At 40.3% G+C, this 18,413-nt stretch overlaps 2 protein-coding genes and 1 pseudogene across 2 annotated transcripts in view; all 3 read right to left on the bottom strand.

Moving 5' to 3' along the window:
- The window catches only part of LOC102746763 (olfactory receptor 51J1-like), a 3,065-nt gene extending 1,612 nt beyond the window's left edge, over window positions 1–1,453 (bottom strand). The window contains exon 1 of the mRNA XM_081797429.1: window positions 439–1,453. Within this exon, the coding sequence (XP_081653555.1) occupies window positions 439–732 (294 nt within the window). The 5' untranslated portion in view covers window positions 733–1,453. The remainder of the gene's footprint in view (window positions 1–438) is intronic.
- Window positions 1,454–11,207: 9,754 nt separating this feature from the next.
- LOC145716060 (olfactory receptor 51I1-like) lies at window positions 11,208–11,915 on the bottom strand. Its single transcript, XM_081797430.1, is given in 2 exon segments — window positions 11,208–11,801; window positions 11,804–11,915. Coding segments are annotated over 2 exon segments (633 nt in total). The 3' UTR covers window positions 11,208–11,280.
- Window positions 11,916–15,701: 3,786 nt separating this feature from the next.
- LOC102725593 (olfactory receptor 51L1-like) lies at window positions 15,702–17,000 on the bottom strand (annotated as a pseudogene).
- Window positions 17,001–18,413: the final 1,413 nt, after the last annotated feature.

Genomic DNA, 18,413 nt, shown 5'->3' on the forward strand with positions numbered 1-18,413 from the left:
GTGGGGGGTGGGGTGGGAGGGATGGGATGACTGAGTGATAGACACTGGGGAGGGTATGTGCTCTGGTAAGCGCTGTGAATTGTGCAAGACTGTTGAATCTCAGATCTGTACCTCTGAAACAAATAATGCAATATATGTTAAGAAAAAAAAAAGAACAAGAAGGTAGCGGGAGGGGAAGAATGAAGCGGGGGAAATCGGAGGGGTAGACGAACTATGAGAGACATGGACTCTGAAAAACAAACTGAGGGTTCTAGAGGGGAGGGTGGTGGGAGGATGGGTTAGCCTGGTGGTGGGTATTGAGGAGGGCACATTCTGCATGGAGCACTGGGTGTTATGCACAAACAATGAATCATGGAACACTTCATCTAAAACTAATGATGTAATGTATGGGGATTAACATAAGAATAAAAAAAAATTAAAAAAAAAAAAAAGGCAGGCATCAAAACTAATCTCAGTGATACCAAAAAGGAAGATGCCTAGCACTGTAGGCAGAGTAGATGCAGAAACACCAACCTCAGCCAGGGCCAACATAGCAAGAAAGAGGCACATGGGCTGGTGCAGGGCAGGGCCTGTTACGGTGATATGAAGAATGGTGCCATTCCCAAGGAAGATGATAATGTACATCAGGCAGAAGAGGATGGATATGCAGATGTGCTCTGCCTCCAGCCCTGGGATGCCAACCAGAATGAACATTGTAGGTAAGAACTCCAGAGAGCTATTGGAGTTCTTCATGTTGAAATCTCATCCCATGGGATCAGTGCTACCTTAAAATTAGAAACAAGTTAATGAGATCACATTATAATGGAGAAAAACTTCTGGACAGTGAGGGAAGGGAAGAAGAAAACAAAGCTTACAGATTTAGGTGGCCATGGGTCTCCTGCCTGAAAATTGACAAGATGGCCACCATCAGGAAATTCCCAGTCTTAAGGTGGTTACAGTCTCCATCAGAGTAACGTTCAAAGCTGATAGAAAATTATCCCTCTAAATTGTACTTCACTTTGGATCTCCAAGGGGAAATGGCTGTCTTGTCTTGATGTGCACATGCCTTGGTCTCAGAAAGCTGCTGGAAGACAGGCATGTGTAGGCAATTTCAGTTTTAAGGTGTGGACTAATGTCAGGAATTGGTGGGCAAAGATATCATTGGTAAATATGGATATAAGGCAAGAAGCACAGTACGTGAAAACAACTAAAAATACCTGTTGAATGAATGTGGACATATGGAATAATTGAGATCCAAAGCAAGACTAAGAAGTGTCAGTGACCAGAGCCAGGAGCAAATGATTGGAAAATTAACTAGAAAAGAATGGAGTTTGGGGCGCCTGGGTGGCTCAGTCATTAAGTGTCTGCCTTTGGCTCAGGTCATGATCCCGGGGTGCTGGGATTGAGCCCCACATTGGGCTCCCTGTTCAATGGGAAGCCTGCTTCTCCCTCTCCCACTCCCCCTGCTTGTGTTCCCTCTTTCACTGTGTCTCTCTCTGTCAAATAAATAAATAAATAAATAAATAAATAAATAAATAAAATAAAATAAATAAAGAAAAGAATGGAGTTTGAATCCACACTAGGTTTCGCTGTTCTGTGTTTTGAAAGGACTAGGAAGCAACTGAAAAGACTATGTGTAAAGGACAGAATGAGGCAAGAACCAAGGTTGATGGATTTGCATGGAGACTTTAAAGCTCATGAAAATATTCTGTCATGATGATACACACAATCTCTCAACTCAGTTCTCCAAGACAACCTACCTGGTCCATTGGACCTTCTTTCTGACTCAGACACACCTGTTATACTCTGCAACAACATTGGGAACCAAAACAGACTTTCAAGGAAGATTTTCCTTGGTAGGGGAGGAAGGCAACAGAGGGGAGGAGAAAACCACCTAAAACTGGCTATACATTAAGCTCAGCACTGTCTGAGATGGCACAGGAATCACAGTAGGATCCTGGACTGACAGGGCAGGAAGGACCTCTGGAAGTATTTTCAATTAATTCATCCAAACACACGCACACACACACACACCTGCTCACATACTTGTGCGTGCACATATTTCCACACTTGCTGAAATCTTGTCTTCATCTTCCCTGATGAGGATTCCTCACTCAGCCACTGCTGAACCTACAGGAACCTCACTATTACATGCTGGTTTTTATTTAGTTTTTCTCTGCAGGCTAAGGGTGTACCCAATCAAGAACTGACATGAGTAAAAATTATACATGGGTGACTCATTTTATTAAACTAATTTCATTATCTTACAAAGGTGGTGGAATTAACTACTACAAGCACACTAGTTATATAGTATTTTGTGGGACCAGAGCACACAGACATAGCCAACTTCATACAGATCCATTAGACAACTGGATTCAGAGCAAGTTTTTTAAATAATAAATGGCAAAGCAGCTTTCTTTTCAGAAACAAATGGAAGAATTACAGTGTTCAACCTTCACATGCATGAGTCTCCACACACAACGCATCCAAGTCTTGCATTTGTAACAGCCCTTTCTACATGCACTTGATCTTCTCTATCTTGGTTCCAAGTTTTATCTTCATTCTCAGTTATGCCAATTCCATTGCTACTTACAAAGGAAAAGTCTTCCCAGTTATTGTCAGAAACTACTATTTAACTTACTCCCTCCACTCATCAGCAAACCGCAGAGAGGATGCACACCTATAAGCAACCAGCAACCTGTCGTGTCATGCATCACACGGGACCCTGGCGACACAGAGTCCTGGCCCTATTCATAAAATCTCTGCAACTTTCAACCACGTGTCAAAGAACATACCCTCTCCCACATATATGTAGGCACAACCATCACGTACGCGAAGCCCTCTCTCTAATCTAGTTACAATTATGTTAAGTGCTACAAAAAAGAAAAAAGCAAAGGAAGGAAGGAGAGAAGGTAGGAAGGAAGGAAGGAAGGAAAAAAAGAAAGAAAAAAAAATGTTCAGGATATAATGGGAGGGACCTAGAAGGAAAAACCTAATTTATTCTTAAAAATCAGGGAACGCTTTCCTTGAGAAGTGAGGTTTCAGCTGAGACCTTAGGAATTCGAATTTTCCCTAGCTAAACGGAGAGGTCAGGGATGTGATGCAGGAACCAGTGACCGTGGCAGTGGGTGCCTAGGACTGCACTCTGACTAGGACTGAGAGAAAACATGGAGAGAATGAAACTATTGATGTGCTAGGATGAAGTCATTGCTTGTTTTCATAAATTTTACTTTCATGAAAATATGAGAGGAAAACATGATAAAAGCAAAGCCCAGCACCTGCCCGAATACAGCATCCCTGTGCACCTACCATGGTCTGATGTGGTCACCTCAGCAAGCGTTAGCTTAGGAGAAACTGCAGTGGGTTGAGCTAAAACTTCAGGTAGGGACATTCAGGGACAAGTTATTGACCTCAAGACATGATCACACATGTCAGAACTTCCCACTGCTGAAGGACTTGGAGAACACTAACATTCCCCACTAGCTATGGGGAACTTATCTTCTCTCCTCTCCTCCCAAAGCCCAACGTGTCTTTCTTAACTTTTTCAGTGGACCAAAGTTGGTGTGCCTCTGGGCTGAGCAGCTGTTTCTCCTGTGTGTGGCCTCACTGCACCCTTGATCCCACTGCTCCCTATTTCTAGTTTACACCACCCTGATGACCTGATATTGGAAGAAACAAATCTCGAGGGAGACTTGCAACTAAGGTCTTTCCTATCCTGTTATCAGCAGTCTTCTCTGGCTCTCCATGTGCGCTCTCTCTCTTGCTCGCTCTCTCTCTGTTTTTATCCCTTTTGCTTCTTTGCATCCTTTCTTTCCTTGACCTTCAAAGTCTCCCCAGCCAAGCAAGGCTCCTTCAAGAGCCTTCAAAGTCTCTTTTAAAATTATATTAAAAGGCGGGCGCCTGGGTGGCTCAGTTGGTTAAACGACTGCCTTCGGCTCAGGTCATGATCCTGGAGTCCCTGGATCGAGTCCCGCATCGGGCTCCCTGCTCGGCAGGGAGTCTGCTTTGCCCTCTGACCCTATCCCCTCTCATGTGTTCTCTCTCATTCTCTCTCTCTCAAATAAATAAATAAAATCTTTAAAAAAAATAAAAATAAAAATAAAATTATATTAAAAGGCAATAATTCCCCTCAGTTTCAGATTCATATGACAAGAATATTACAGGTTTGAGGAGGAAAAAAGGGGATTGTTTAATCCAAAGCCCACTGTAATACACAGTGGAACACAACAGGTCAGCAGGAAGGAAGGAAGGAAGGAAGGAGAGTATGGTGCAGTAAATACTATATTCCTGGAAGTGGACAGAGGTGGAGGTGAATGCTATATGCAGGACAACTTTACCTACTTAAGCTTTATAAAGCTCCTTTCTTTATTTTTAAAGATAGAGGTGTTGACACCTACCTCAGAGTGGTTCTGAATATTGAATGGGAACCTTTAACAACCAGTGACTGTCAGCATGCCCACACTTTCTGTCTCCTTTCTCAGGTATCCTCAGAAGGGATCAGTCAAACTCAGATTATACCCAAATTTCTATTAATAATGATCTTTCCTGATGGAGAGGGACTTGTTTCCCTGAGAAGTACCCAGAAAATTTCATCACTCCTTCTCAATGTCGAGGGGCCCTTAAGGGAAAAAAGCAACAGCAGAGTCAGTACCTATTTGAGATGAGCATAATAATAGTAAACGTCTACTATAAGAATAAAATAATTAACATATGTAAATTGTGTACAAAAGTGTCTGACTTATAAAAAGTGCATTATAAGGATTAGCTATGATTGTAACAATTATAGGACAATTGTATCTTGGAAAAATAATATATTAATCTACTTATGGTCATCGGCTGTCACTTTTACAAACATGCAGATAACGAGTAAGGAACAGGGCACAGAGTTGATGGTATCCATAAAATATTAAGGGTGTTTAATAAAAGGAGATGATGAAATCCAAGGGATTAAGCTCTTGTGAGAAAAGTTTTCAGTTTGGGTTGGGGGCAGGGGAGGAGGAGATTGATCAGAAAGATTGATCACCAGCACAAGATGACTAGAGAGTACTGGCAGAGAGCGAGCATTTCCAGATCAGTGTTAAAGAGGATTTAAAATTGCTGGACCAATCAATGAGTTTCGATTATTTGTGGATGGCTGGTTCATTGGCTAATTTTCTGACCAAAAAGGAAAAAAAAAAAAGAAGACTTGGCTTGAAAATTCACTATGACCCATTTTTATAGGACTTTTAAAAGTTCTTAAAATGTACTTTTTGTGCTGCTGGTTTAACTAGAGAGAAAAGAGTTTTGTGTGATTGGTGTGCAAATGCACTAAATGATATGTGAATAGATTAGATTCAGATATGAATGAAGTCAGCAGTGAGCTGACAGACTTGGAGAAAATGCAGGGACTGAGTGAGACGTGGCTTTACTAAAGTCAAATAAATCTAGTGTGAATAAGAGAATGAGGGAGTTTGAATGTTGAGTATCAGACATAGTATACTTTTGGAACTTCACATTTCACATAAAATTTTTCCATATATAAACACACACTACACACATTTTACTCTAGCACAAATGCATTCGTGCCGTATGTATAGAATTTAATTTTACGTAAATTATGTGCATTTTAAGATGATCCATTTAATCATGTATTCTCTTTCTTACTTTAGCCAGAATTATCTATCATCTATTTATCTATCTTTCTATCTATCTTTAAGATATAAGCTTCTTTAGAGAAAATCCTTTTCATTTTTCCTTGCTTTTGTTTTTTGAAAACATTCTGTAATTTTGTTTTTGACAAAAATGAAAATGCTAGCAATGGGACAACAGTGAGATACCTGTTATCTTAAAAAAGGAAATCAGGTCTTTTGGACCTGATAAAGTTGGCCTCATGGGCTTGATGTGTGATAGATCAAAGCAAATGAACGAACAAACCATCCTAAAACAAAAGCAAAAACAAACAAAAATAACCCACAATGTTAATTTCTAGCTGTGTGGTATTTATTTCAGGTTGAGTAGATTATTCCTGCACATGAAGAACTACGATTTCTTACCATATACCAGAACTCTGTAGTAGTACAAATTCCCTCAGTTTCTTAAAACCACCTAAAACTTAGTTTGACAAGTCATTTTCCATGAGTATTTCTTACAATGTAAAATATGTCTTAAATGCCCACAAATTTAAGTTTGTTCTCAGAGGCAGGGAAACTTGCCCTTTCAACCTAAGTCAATAAAACATAATAAAGTTGCCACATAGATGTGAGCACTGCCAATCATCTCTGCATCAGCAGAATTATAAAAAGGATTAGAACAGCTCATTCCTATCTTCTTTGAAGGAGATGTTCAGATATGGGCCAAACTGTGTTTGTTGCTAAAATGTGGAGTGTACGTCTGCTTGGACACCCTGGGATAAACCACAACTTCTGTAAGTAGAGGGCTAGAAATAAGACAATTTTACAACTTTGTTTCCTAGGAAATTAAGTAGAAAAATAAGAAACAGGACAAACACATTTAAATGTTGCCTAGGGCTCCTGGTGTACATAAATTTCCATTTATTAAAAAATTAAATTATACATTAGGCATAGCCTAAAGGGGAGTCACCCCCCGTTCTTAGCAAACACATAATATAATGCATCCTGATAATTATCTCTTTGTAACAGAGTAAATGCCCTGGTCTTCAGTCCAAGAGATATTGTAGATATATGTCTTGGAGTGAGAAAAAGAGCAGGTATGCAATGCTTATTTACACCCACTGGCTTCTTGGATGATGAATAGAGAAGCTCAATTCCACATCCTCACTCATGACCATTTCTGAAACTAGTCATGATTCAAAGACAAAAGCAAATCCTAGGCTTTTTCTAATGGTTAAATTTGAACCAATTTTAATAATAAGTTTGAAAAATGTTAGAAGGTATTTCTCTTGTTTCGCACACCATTACAAAAAACGAAATTTTTTTTCTCTAATAACCTAAATATATTTAGTATGACACTTTATCTTTTACTTTCCAAGAGAAAATTTTAATATTATATTAAAAAAATCTTTCACAGTTAGAAACTAATTTTCCCTAATCCTCAATTTCCAAGATGAGTGATAATTTTTTAAAAATAAAAGTTCAGTACAAATATGTAAGGGGTCTAAAGCCATTCCAGGAATATAGAAAGCTTAAAGTAATATTATATTATTTTATATTAATTTATCACATTCAGATTAGAATCATGAAGAGACCTGGACTTTATTTAAATCAGTAGATGAGTTATAATAAGAAAAATCACTTTGATCTGAAAAAAATCCAGATAAAGCTTGCAGTAAAAAAATTATCCAAAATTTTTTTGTTGGCCATTAATCTATATTCATATTTTGGATTCACCTAATTTGTGAGGTGGGGTAGGGTATTTAAAGGAAAAAGGGAGTGGCCTCAGAATATTAGCTATGTGCATACATTGACCCAGGAAATCTCATTAAATAAATCTATGTCATAAAACTTCATGGGACCATGCCATTCCTTCTCCAGGGATACTTGATTTGTTTCTGAGATATTTAATGTTAAGGATACTGTTGTTCTCTCCACCCAGGAAAGCCTCGGTTCAAGTTTCTATTCCACTTCACTTTTTCTTTTGCTTTAAGGCCTTATTTTTTCATGTGAAGGAAGACTCTTTTCTCTTACCCTCCTCCATCCACTATAGCTTAAAATCAGTAGTGGTAACACAAAGTCATACACAAGTCTGAATACCCCAAAGTGGCGTCACTATAGTCCAGAATGATCCAAGACTCTGTAACACGAAGGTCCTCTTTAGTCTAATATGCCCTAACTTCTTTTCACACTAACAATCAAAATGTTATTGCACCTCTCTTGAATCTGATGCTGTAGGTATTGGGGTGGATTGAAGAAGAGAGAGAAGAAGGCATTGACAATAGCAGCCTATAGAAGTACAGACACTGTTCAAGCTGTCCAAAGTGGTGCAACTGGAAGAAAATGATTATCAACACTAAGTACAAGAACATGCAGATATCAGGGCCTTCTGCCATTTTACCACAGAAACAATTTCTAGAATCTTACAAAAAATCAGTAGGTGCAGATCACAATGAGCAATGAATCCAGCACGTGGATAGAGGTGGTAACAGATAATAGATGACAAATGCCAGTGGAGAAGTACCTGTGGGTACCTTCCATATAAAAACTAGGAATGTGAACACCAGATACCCAAGACTCCAAGGCAATATCCTATTCAATAACGCAGGGAAGTGTTCAAATGTTTGGGCACAAAAGTGGATTACCGAATGCCAAAAAGTGATCTGCTGAAATGACCATCAGAATAACTAAACCCATGTAGGCAGAGTACCTAGAGAACATCTAGAAGAAATGTATTTGGTACAGCTCTTGGTATGCTGAAGAAGAAGTTATCTGACACAGTAAATAGATTGGGAAAATATCTTGATCTCAGGGAGTGGCAAAATATTCAGGATCATGAACTTGAATTTAGACAAGGCATGTTCAGTGTAAGTGAGGTGAAGAGATTTATGGTGTACATCAGGCAGAAGAGTCTGTAGATTTGGAGTGCTTTCTTCCAATACCTAGACAAATGGCTCAGGTGAGAACTTTGTAAATTTATTGGAGTAAGACAGGTGTATAAATGGATATTTGAGACTAATAAGAGGCATACAGTTATTCTTGAGTTATAAGCCACTAATCAGAACATCTTCAGTGTAGAAGGCGATACAGGAAGGTTGTAGGTTATGGAAGGGACACAGTTTTATGGAAGACAGAAAGAGTTTTTACTCCTAGTCTTCTCTGAAGCTCCCTATTCTGGGCAGGGAGTAACATAAACACACCATGAGATGCTAACCTGGATTCCAGTGTGCCCGAGGAAGAGAGAAAAAAGCCACAGTGTTAGTGGTCATCAGGTAACCTCCCCCAGGGGGTGACCCTCTTGTGTGGGTAGAGATGGAAGAGGGAGAATAATGACTAAGCAGAGTGGATATGCTTACAAGGGGAAAAAAAAAAAGAATAGAATTATGAGCTGCATGAAGATATTCTCATGAGAAAAAGAAAGAAACTATATGTATGAAAGCTTGTAAAAATATTTTTATAAAACCTGTAAGAAAAAAGAAACCCATACTCAAATCTTCAGTCCGAACTAGTCTTCACTGCATTTTGAGGCAGATTACCAAGGCATTTAAGGATGAAGAATTTTAAATCATACATATATGTAGGTGAATTCAAATCTCTTCTCATAACCTATCATCCCTTGTATAATGTGAACAATCTACCTTAAAGAGTTGTGTAGATTCGTAAAACATATTGCAACATTTATCACTTTGACAACACCCTCACACATCCCCTCCCTATTTTCAAACTTTCTTTTTTTTAAATTAACATATAATGTATTATTTGTTTAGGGGTACAGGTCTGTGATTCATCAGTCTTACACGATTCACAGTGCTCACCATAGTACCTACCCTCCCAAATGTCCAGCACCCCGCCACCCCATCTCTCCCACCCCCCTCCACTCCAGCAACCCTCAGTTTGTTTCCTGAGATTAAGAGTCTCTTATGGCTTCCAAATGTAATCATTCATATCTCACATACCACATCTAAAATATTACCATAGTTTTTACATATATGATTAAGATTAAAACACACGTGCATCTTGCCTAGAGTCTCCCAAATGTTACTGGGAATGTTTAACTTAAGTGCATGTGTTGTGACTGAGGATGAATTTTGCATTGAGACCATTAATGTTTTACTGAGAAGTTAAAGGACTTAGTGTCTGCCAGGCGCATATCTTTTGACATTAGAAAGAGAACCTGAAAAAGTAAGAGAGGGAGAAAAATAGTAGTCAATACAGAAACAGAGGGGAGAAAAAGAGTAATAGGGATACAGTGTCATCAAATGGGGTTCATGCACACAGAAAAACATAAGGGTCAAGGAAATATTTGTAGACTTGTATTAATTCATTAAATAATTAATTTGTTCATCACCAAGCATTTATTGAATAGCTAGTACATTCCGAGTGAACAAAAAGACATCGTCCTACCTTACTGAACTTAAAATGTACTGGACAGAGAAAAATAAAACAGTACAAAGCAGTATAAAGATAATTACTTGATTACAATTGTGATGTGTGGTATGAGACAAACAACAAGAAGGGAAAAGTGCAATTAGAATTCAAGCAGGGAGACAGCTTGTCTTGTGAGGGGGAGAGAATTTGTAAATCCAGGCCCCTACGAAGAAAACATGCCTTTCAGAATCTGCCCCTTCCATGTTTCCCTATGAACACTCCATGTGCAATGACTTCGACTCAGCACAGCTTCTGGAACCTCACATTCAAATTCTCAAGCTGACTAAGGATATTTAGCATTAGCAAATTATGCTCTCTGCTTTCCACTTCACCATCTCAATGCCCATGTACAATAGGTTTTTCCAATGAGGTCTTAGTAGGAGGAATTAGTTTTATTCCTCAGTCAGCATTCCCCAAGAACCGTACAGATTCCTGATATACAAAACTATTCCTTCTGGGCTTATTCTCAATTATAGGGCTTTGTTCTTAGTACCTAGTTTGCTTCTAATTGTTCTAAAGTTTGAACAGGTTTTCAGTATAAACTTAAATATATGTATATATACATAATGCTATATATTTTTATAATGAAGGAAATTGTGGAATGCCTTATTCTTATTTTTTTTAAATAGTATAGATTAAATGAGAATTCCTTTTGTTCCTCTCTTCACTATCAGTCTCCTCCAAAAGAAGCTATTATTGTTATCAATTTAGCATGTATTTTTAAATATATAAACTAAGTGATATTTTATATGATTACATTGTTTTATAAAAAGTGTTCTCAAATACATGAGTGTGGATCTTGCTATCTCTTGCTTAAACCTTGAATACCTATCGATCTAAATCTTTTTCACAATGTAAAATACTCTATAGTATGGACAGATCCCAACTCATTTAACTACTTATTGATGGCCAGTTAGGTTTTTTTTTATTACTATTATTTTATTTCAAACCTTGCCTAAGTGAAAATTCTTATTCAAGTATGTGTTCATAAACAAACCTCAGAGTATAAATCTAGGGCAGTGCTAAGAACTGGAATTTCTGGATTAAAAAGTAGGTACATTTTAAGTTGACACATATAACAAAGTAGCTGACAAAATAATATACAATGCTGATTTAGATTATTACCTCTCATGTATGAAATGTGAATTCTCAATACATTCATCAACATGCAGCCTTATCAAGCATTCTGTGCTTCCCTGGACCACGTTTCGTGATGAAAAGGACTGGCTTGTGGGTAACCATCCCAACAGCCCTAACGCCCTTATTATTTTCTTGGAAGAAAGAGTTGGATTAGCCCCTGGCAAATCTGCTTTGTCTTAACACTGGAAATGATGGGATTGAGCACAGGAGGCACCAGAAGATAGACACTGGCCAGGAGTAGACGGACAGCAGGTGCAGCGTGCTTCATGAAGCGGTGTACCAGAGCCACGCTGATCATGGGCACGTAGTACACAAGCACCACACAGATATGTGACATGCATGTGTTGAGGGCCTTCTGCCGTCCCTCCCCAGAGGTCATGCCCAGCACCGTGCAGAGGATCAGCACATAAGAGAGGACGATGAGCAGCAAGTCCAGCCCAAAAGTCGAAGTAACGATGCAGAGCCCCAGAATACTGTTGGGACGCGTATCCCCGCAGGGCAGCTGGATTAGATCTGAGTGAAGGCAGTAGGAGTAGGAGAGGACATTGTGGCCACAGAAGGGCAGATGTTTCAGGAGGAAGGGCAGTGGGAACATGAACATCACACTCTTCAGTCCAAGTGCAGCACCAGTAGCAGTAATACGGGGCTGGTCAGGATGGCAGTGTACCTCAGTGGGTTGTAGATGGCCACAAAGTGGTCCACAGACATGGCCAGCAGAACTCCTGACTCCATGATGGAAAATGAATGTATGGAGAACATCTGCAAACTTTATTTATTTCTTTATTTATTTGAGGAGGGGAGGGAGAGAGAGAGCATGGGAGTAAAGGGGAGAGAACTGAGGGAAGGGCAGAAGGAGAGAGAGAATCCCAAGCAGACTCCACGCCGAGCGTGGAGCCCGACACAGGGCTCGATCTCATGACCCTGAGATCATGACCTGAGCCAAAACCAAGAGTTGAAACCAAAAGTTGGACACTTAACTGACCCAGGCACCTCCAAAACAAGTCTTTTTATACATGATGGCCCACCTCAATAGTGCTGATGGCTTCTGAAAGCCTGCGTGGAAAGGCAAAAGGAAACTGATTCTAAAATATGGTGTCCCTGGTGCTTCAAAATGGTCTGGTGGAGAGGAAGTCAGTGGCTTCTGAACATCATCCATTAATTTGAATTAGTGAGAGGAACAGTGATTTTTTTGTTCCCCTGCCACTGTTTAAGATGAAAGGCAAATACTTCATAGCTCATGCATGCATCCTCTTTGAATGACACACTTCCTAATACCGACAAAACTCCCATGAGATCCACCTCCTTAACTTCATTTGTCTGCAAATCCTGACACACCCTAACTCCTCTTTTCCCTCCTGTTCATTCCTGTGGTTTTCATTTTGTTTTTGTTATTGTTTGCTTTTCTTTTCTGCCTTCCCTTTCTTAAGCACTTTAGCATTGAGCTCAACTAAAAATTATGTTTTAAAACAAATACAACCTGAACCCTTGTTTGAGAACATCTGCCTCAGATGTCAGTCCTGTGATGTCTTCCTCACTAGGGCATGTGGTTAATCACTTTCTACAGCAGCATCTCCCTCTAATCTAGCACTCCGTTCCCTGTGTTGCCATTTAGTTGTTTGTGTGCCTTCTCCTAGTTGTCTGTAAGCATTTCCAAAACAGGCGTAGAGGCTATATTTTGAGCATGTCACCAGGACTTAATAAAAGGGAAAGGGTACAGGGAGGCAGGGAACAGGAATTAAGTACATATTGATATATGGTGATATAGTCTAGGTTGGGGCTTGGGGCAGGAAGCTGGGGAAGAACTTTGTCTTCTTCTATCAAATGAGAGCCTCTCTGAAGACAGAAAAATCATGTAATATCCTTTTACTTCATTGTATAGGAAGAACTGTTATTGTAGGAACTCAGAGATTGATGCTGATGAAAGAGGTGTGTGTGCTGAGAGGGAAATATTTTAAGAAGAGGTTTAAGTCTGGTGTTTGGTAGGGAAAAGGTAATGCTTACTTAGAATTTGGTAATTCTTACTTAGAATTACAAGAAAAGAAAAGAAATCACATTGATTTAGTACGATGTATCAGGTAGTCTGGAAGGGTACCCTGTATATGTTATCTTCATATAGAGGTCATCTGACTTATCCTCAAAATACTCAAAATACTCAAAATGACCCACTCATACACATTTTACAACTTGGGAGAATGAGAAATTGGCTTTTTAAGTGACTTGCCAAGTCACACTGGCAAAACTGCAGTTAAAGAGGAGAACAAGGAAGCTTGAACAAAAGTGGTACAAGGAAGCCCGTGGTAATAAAAGGGATGGGAGTGGGAATGCGTCAGCCAGACAGGGAGGAAGGACCGTGAAAAGCACAGGTCATCGAGGAGCTGGGTTCAAGAGTGACAGTCTATGTGGCTGCCTGCCTGGATGGAGGGGACAAGGACTATTGGCATGGAAGGTGAAGGAGAGGAGGGTAAATAGGTCTAAGAAACAAAGATAGATTTTAAAAAGAGAATTACATATCTAGTTTAAAAATATTTGGATTTGGGGACAAAATGGAGGTTTCCCTGCCCCGGTTTTCCTGAATTAACAGAGAAGAGTTGAATAAAACAGATCAAGTGTTTCTCTGCTACAGTGAGGCTTTCTGGATAAAAGTCCGCATCCTGCTGGGAGGTGTCTTTCATGACATGAGGGAAGGGGAACATAAAACCTGTGCTGGAAACAAGCTGCATCTCCGAAAGCAAACCCCAGGTTCGGCTCACTTGAACAGATTTCCCATCCACCTGATCCCATAGGCTGGACTTCCAGGCCAACTCCATTCCTCCTCTATGAAGGCCCACCTGCCCTTCAAGGTAGCAGATCTCAGGCCTGGTCTCCAGCTCACTACCTGGAAGCAGGGGCTGACTGGCCTTCTTATTTATTGTGACTTCAGAACTAGCCTTCTACTTCCTTAATTTTGCCAGTCAGTCCCTTGGGAGACACAAGCAAACAAACCTCAGAAGAACATGTTGCCTTGAGGCCTGCAGGAATAATTGGGCCAAGAGCAAAGATCCCAGGAGATGCTCTCTGGGGAACCAGAAGTCAGATTCTGAGAAAATATGCAAGATGTGCCTGAGTGTGTGGATGTGTGGATATACATGTCTGTGTGAGCATGCTTTTATGTGCATTTGCAAGTGCGTAAATTAATGTAAGTGTGCATCTAAACACATGAGTGTGCACGTGTGTGCGCATGTGTGTGCATGTGTGTGTAGATGTATACATAACCATGTTCCTTGATGTAGAATTCTGTTTGCAAGTTTGCATGAATCTATGAGCAGGTATAGCTTCCCATGAATGTATTTACCATTGAATGTACATTCATGTAGGTGGTGATATGACAGAGGTGTGTCCTTGAATCACTAACCCAAGGAAAGAACCCTCAGATCTGAGTAAAAGGTGCAAGTGACTATCCATTCATATCTGTATGTGTGCATGAATGTCTTGCATTTCTCAATAATCTTATGTATTTGTATGGCAGTATATGGTTGCTTAAAAATATTTCTAAAATACTTTGACAATTGTCTTATATGTTTTATATCCTAAACCTTATTGGTCAGTGACATTCCTGTGTCCTTTGGGGACAGCAGAAATTGCCTTGTACTGAAACAGGCAAAGTATGATCTAAGTGGCCTGTTGAATATGCATCTTGTACTCAGATCTGGGGTTCTTTCCTTAGGTTAGCAACTCAAGGACACACTTCTGTCATATAACTACCTACAGATCTGACACACTGTGAGCCCCAATTTTTCTCATTCTGGTTATAAATTAGGCTTTTTTTGAGAGAGAGAAAGAGTGCATGTGAGTGAAGGTGGGGGGTGGGGGACAGAGGGAGAAGGAAATAGAAAATCCTAAGCAGGCTCCATGACCAGCATGGAGCTGGACTCAGGGCTCACTCTCATGACCCTGAGATCATGACCTGAGCTGAAATCAAGAGTTGGATGCTTAAACGACTGTGCCACCCAGGCGCCCTATAAGTTAGGCTTTTATGCCTCCCTTGGACTTAGTTCTGTCCCAGACTATGATATGGACAAAAAAAAAGCAACACTGGAAAGTTCCTCTTAGATTTACAATAAAGTTATCCCTGATGAATGTATATAATAGAATTATTATATTTTGAAAATGGTGGCAAACTCATTTGTTAATCCAAAAAATGTGAAGTGATGATTTAACTCTCCACATCACCAGAGTAACTTATCATTAATGACATTATTATGGAATTAGAGTTCTACCAAATCAGTAGAAGAGCAAATATAAAAATCACTTTGAACATGTAAACATTTAAGTAAAATATATATATATAATAATTCTATGTATAGAATTGTTATATATTTATAAGTATATACATAAGTAGTAATGAGCATAGACTTTATTTGATTTTGACATTAGAGTTAATTCATGATGTATAATCAATTGATCAAATTAAAGTGGGTATACAGAACTTGCTTTGTGTATGAAGACTTTATAAAGAAGCATTAACTCATTCCCTACTTTGAATTGCTATAGTTCATTGCCAGTGTCTCACTGCATCTTGCCCAGTGAAACTACCTTGAGGATGGCCCTGTGGATCTGCTGGGTCTTGATGCTATAGATAACAGAGACACTGAGACTCTGTGCACTGAAGAGCACAGAGACAGTGCCCGTGAGGATGTGCACCAAGGGCAAGGTGTGGTGCCCACATCTGTGCATGATGGACAGGCCTAGTATAGTCACACAGAAGCAGAGCACAGCCAAGATGTGTGAGACACAGGTGTTGAGGGCCTTCAGCCTCTCCCCGGCAGAGGTGATGGCCAACACAGTGCAGAGGATGACAGTGTAGGACAGTAGGATGAAAAGGACATTCAAGCCCATGGCCAGCATGATGATGCACAGTCCAGAGTCTGTTGAAGCGTGTTAGTCGGAGTAGGCCAGGCGGATCATGTCCTGGTGAAGGCCGTAGGCATGGGAGAGCGCCCCTGGGCGACAGTAGTCAGATTTCAGCAGGTTCAGTGAGGGTGCCCTGGTGATGGCAGGACTGCACATGCCCAGCACAGCCCTGGCCAGTGCCACACGAGGACCCGAGAGCACAGATGCATAGCGCAGTGGGAACCAGATGGCCACCATGTGGTCCAGAGCCATAGCAAAGAGCATGGCTGACTCCATGAAGGACAAGGAGTGAAGGAAGTGCTGCTGCAGAGCACAGGGCACCAGACCCACCATCCGGGCATCAAACCACAGCATGCCCAACACTGAGAGCAGCATGGACATGCACAGGCCCAAGTCTGTCACAGCCAGGATGGCCAAGAAGTAGTGCATGGGCTGCTAGAGCAAAGGGTCAGTTTGTACCAGATGCAAGATGGTAGCATTACCTACGAGGGCCACCAAGTATCCTATAAAAATGGGTAGTGAGATCCAGTGGTGAGCCCATCCAGGGCCTGGGAAGCCCATCAGCAGGAATGTAGAGAAGTTCGCATTGGCATTTAGTAGAGTGGATGTCCTCATTCTCAAAAGTCTGTTCGCTCTAGGAAAAGGGGGTAGTATGTTGAGGGTTACTAGGCTATTAAGCATGATCACTCCTATCACTGGACACCAATCCCTTGCTGGCAGGTCTGGCCTGTCTGCACAATGTGGACTCAGTGACCTCTTGATTAACCACTGCCCACACAAACAGCCTGTCCTTTTCCTGCTTCCTCGCTTCCTACTCTTATTCCCAATCAACCCTTTACTTACCTCATGACAGTAAGCCTCAACAAGGGTTTTCTCTACTTTTGTTCTTAACCAGTTGTGAAAGATAGGGTTGTTATTGTTGTTGTTGTTTAACTTCTCTCAGAAAAATCTAGAGCTCGACCTTAACAGAATGCTGAGATTCTCTGAAATTCTGTTACTCTGAAGTTGTATTCTCTGTATGACCCTACAGACCCTACCAAACTTTTTCTATAGAAGAAATATACCTAATTTTTCTAAGCAAATCAAGAATGCCTGTAGAGAGTTTTCTCATCTAGTCTGCTCTCCACTTTATCTCTTTATTGCCATTACGAGATCCTTCCTACATGTCCCAATGATTGGGAGAAGAGGTATCCTGCTTCTTTCCAAACCAAATCCTCTTAAAGAACCCATGACTCACTCTCCAGTACTTCATTCCTCAAGCATCTCAGGCCCTGGGAAGTCACACTAATTCATCCTATACAGTCTACATCTTTGCTACCTTTATTCTAATTCCTGGAATTTATTTATTTATTTTCTTTCTTTTTTTTTTCAAGATTGGTTTGTTTGTTTGTTTGTTTGTTTATTTTAGAAGCAGAGGGAGAGCGCACAAGAGAATGTGCATAGGGGGAGGGGCAGAGGGAGAGAATATCAAGCAGACTCCCTGCTGAGTGGGAAGCCTAAAGTGAGGCTCAGTCTCATGACCCATAAGATCATGACCTGAGTTGAGACCAAGAGTCAGTTGCTTAACTGACTCAGCCACTCAGGCACCCCAGGAATTTCTTTATTTTCAAATCTAATTTGATACTCCACTGACATGTCTGCTCCTTTCTTCCTTCCTTTCCTCCCTCTCTCTCTCTTTCTCTACTTCCTTCCTTCCTTCCTTCTTTCTTTCCTTTCTTCCTTCCTTCTTTTGTCTCCCAGTTTTTAAAGGTATCTCTACTCTGAAATCAAGCTGGAGACGTGATACAGATTTAATAAATCAGGGCAACTTATTAGAGCAGTATTTCTTGAACAGGTATTGAAAAAAAAAAAGCATATCAATAAGTGTACCTTGAAACAGAAGTAATAATAACAAAGCTTGTTCCTTGCTCAAATTAGTTTATTAAAAATTAAAAACGGGTACCTGGAGAGGTGCTTACAAGACTAGCCCTGTTATCCTGGATCTCAGTGTCTGATTGCTTCTGCATCCTCATCAGTAAAATAATGATAATATTTCCTAATTAAAGAATGGATGTGTGTTTTTTTTTTACAAAGATTCAATCTCAATTACTTTATTTTGAACAACATTTAAACTTTTAAAAAAAATTTTATTGTTATGTTAATCACCATACATTACATCATTAGTTTTAGATGTAGTGTTCCATGATTCATTGTTTGTGCATAACACCCAGTGCTCCATGCAGAACGTGCCCTCTTTAATACCCATCACCAGGCTAACCCATCCTCCCACCCCCTCCCCTCTAGAACCCTCAGTTTGTTTTTCAGAGTCCATCGTCTCTCATGGTTCGTCTCCCCCTCCGATTTCCCCCCCTTCATTCTTCCCCTCCT

This window comes from Leptonychotes weddellii, chromosome 11 (assembly GCF_054177405.1).
Source record: "Leptonychotes weddellii isolate Sample4059 chromosome 11, ASM5417740v2, whole genome shotgun sequence".
NCBI classification, from domain to species: Eukaryota; Metazoa; Chordata; class Mammalia; order Carnivora; family Phocidae; genus Leptonychotes; species Leptonychotes weddellii.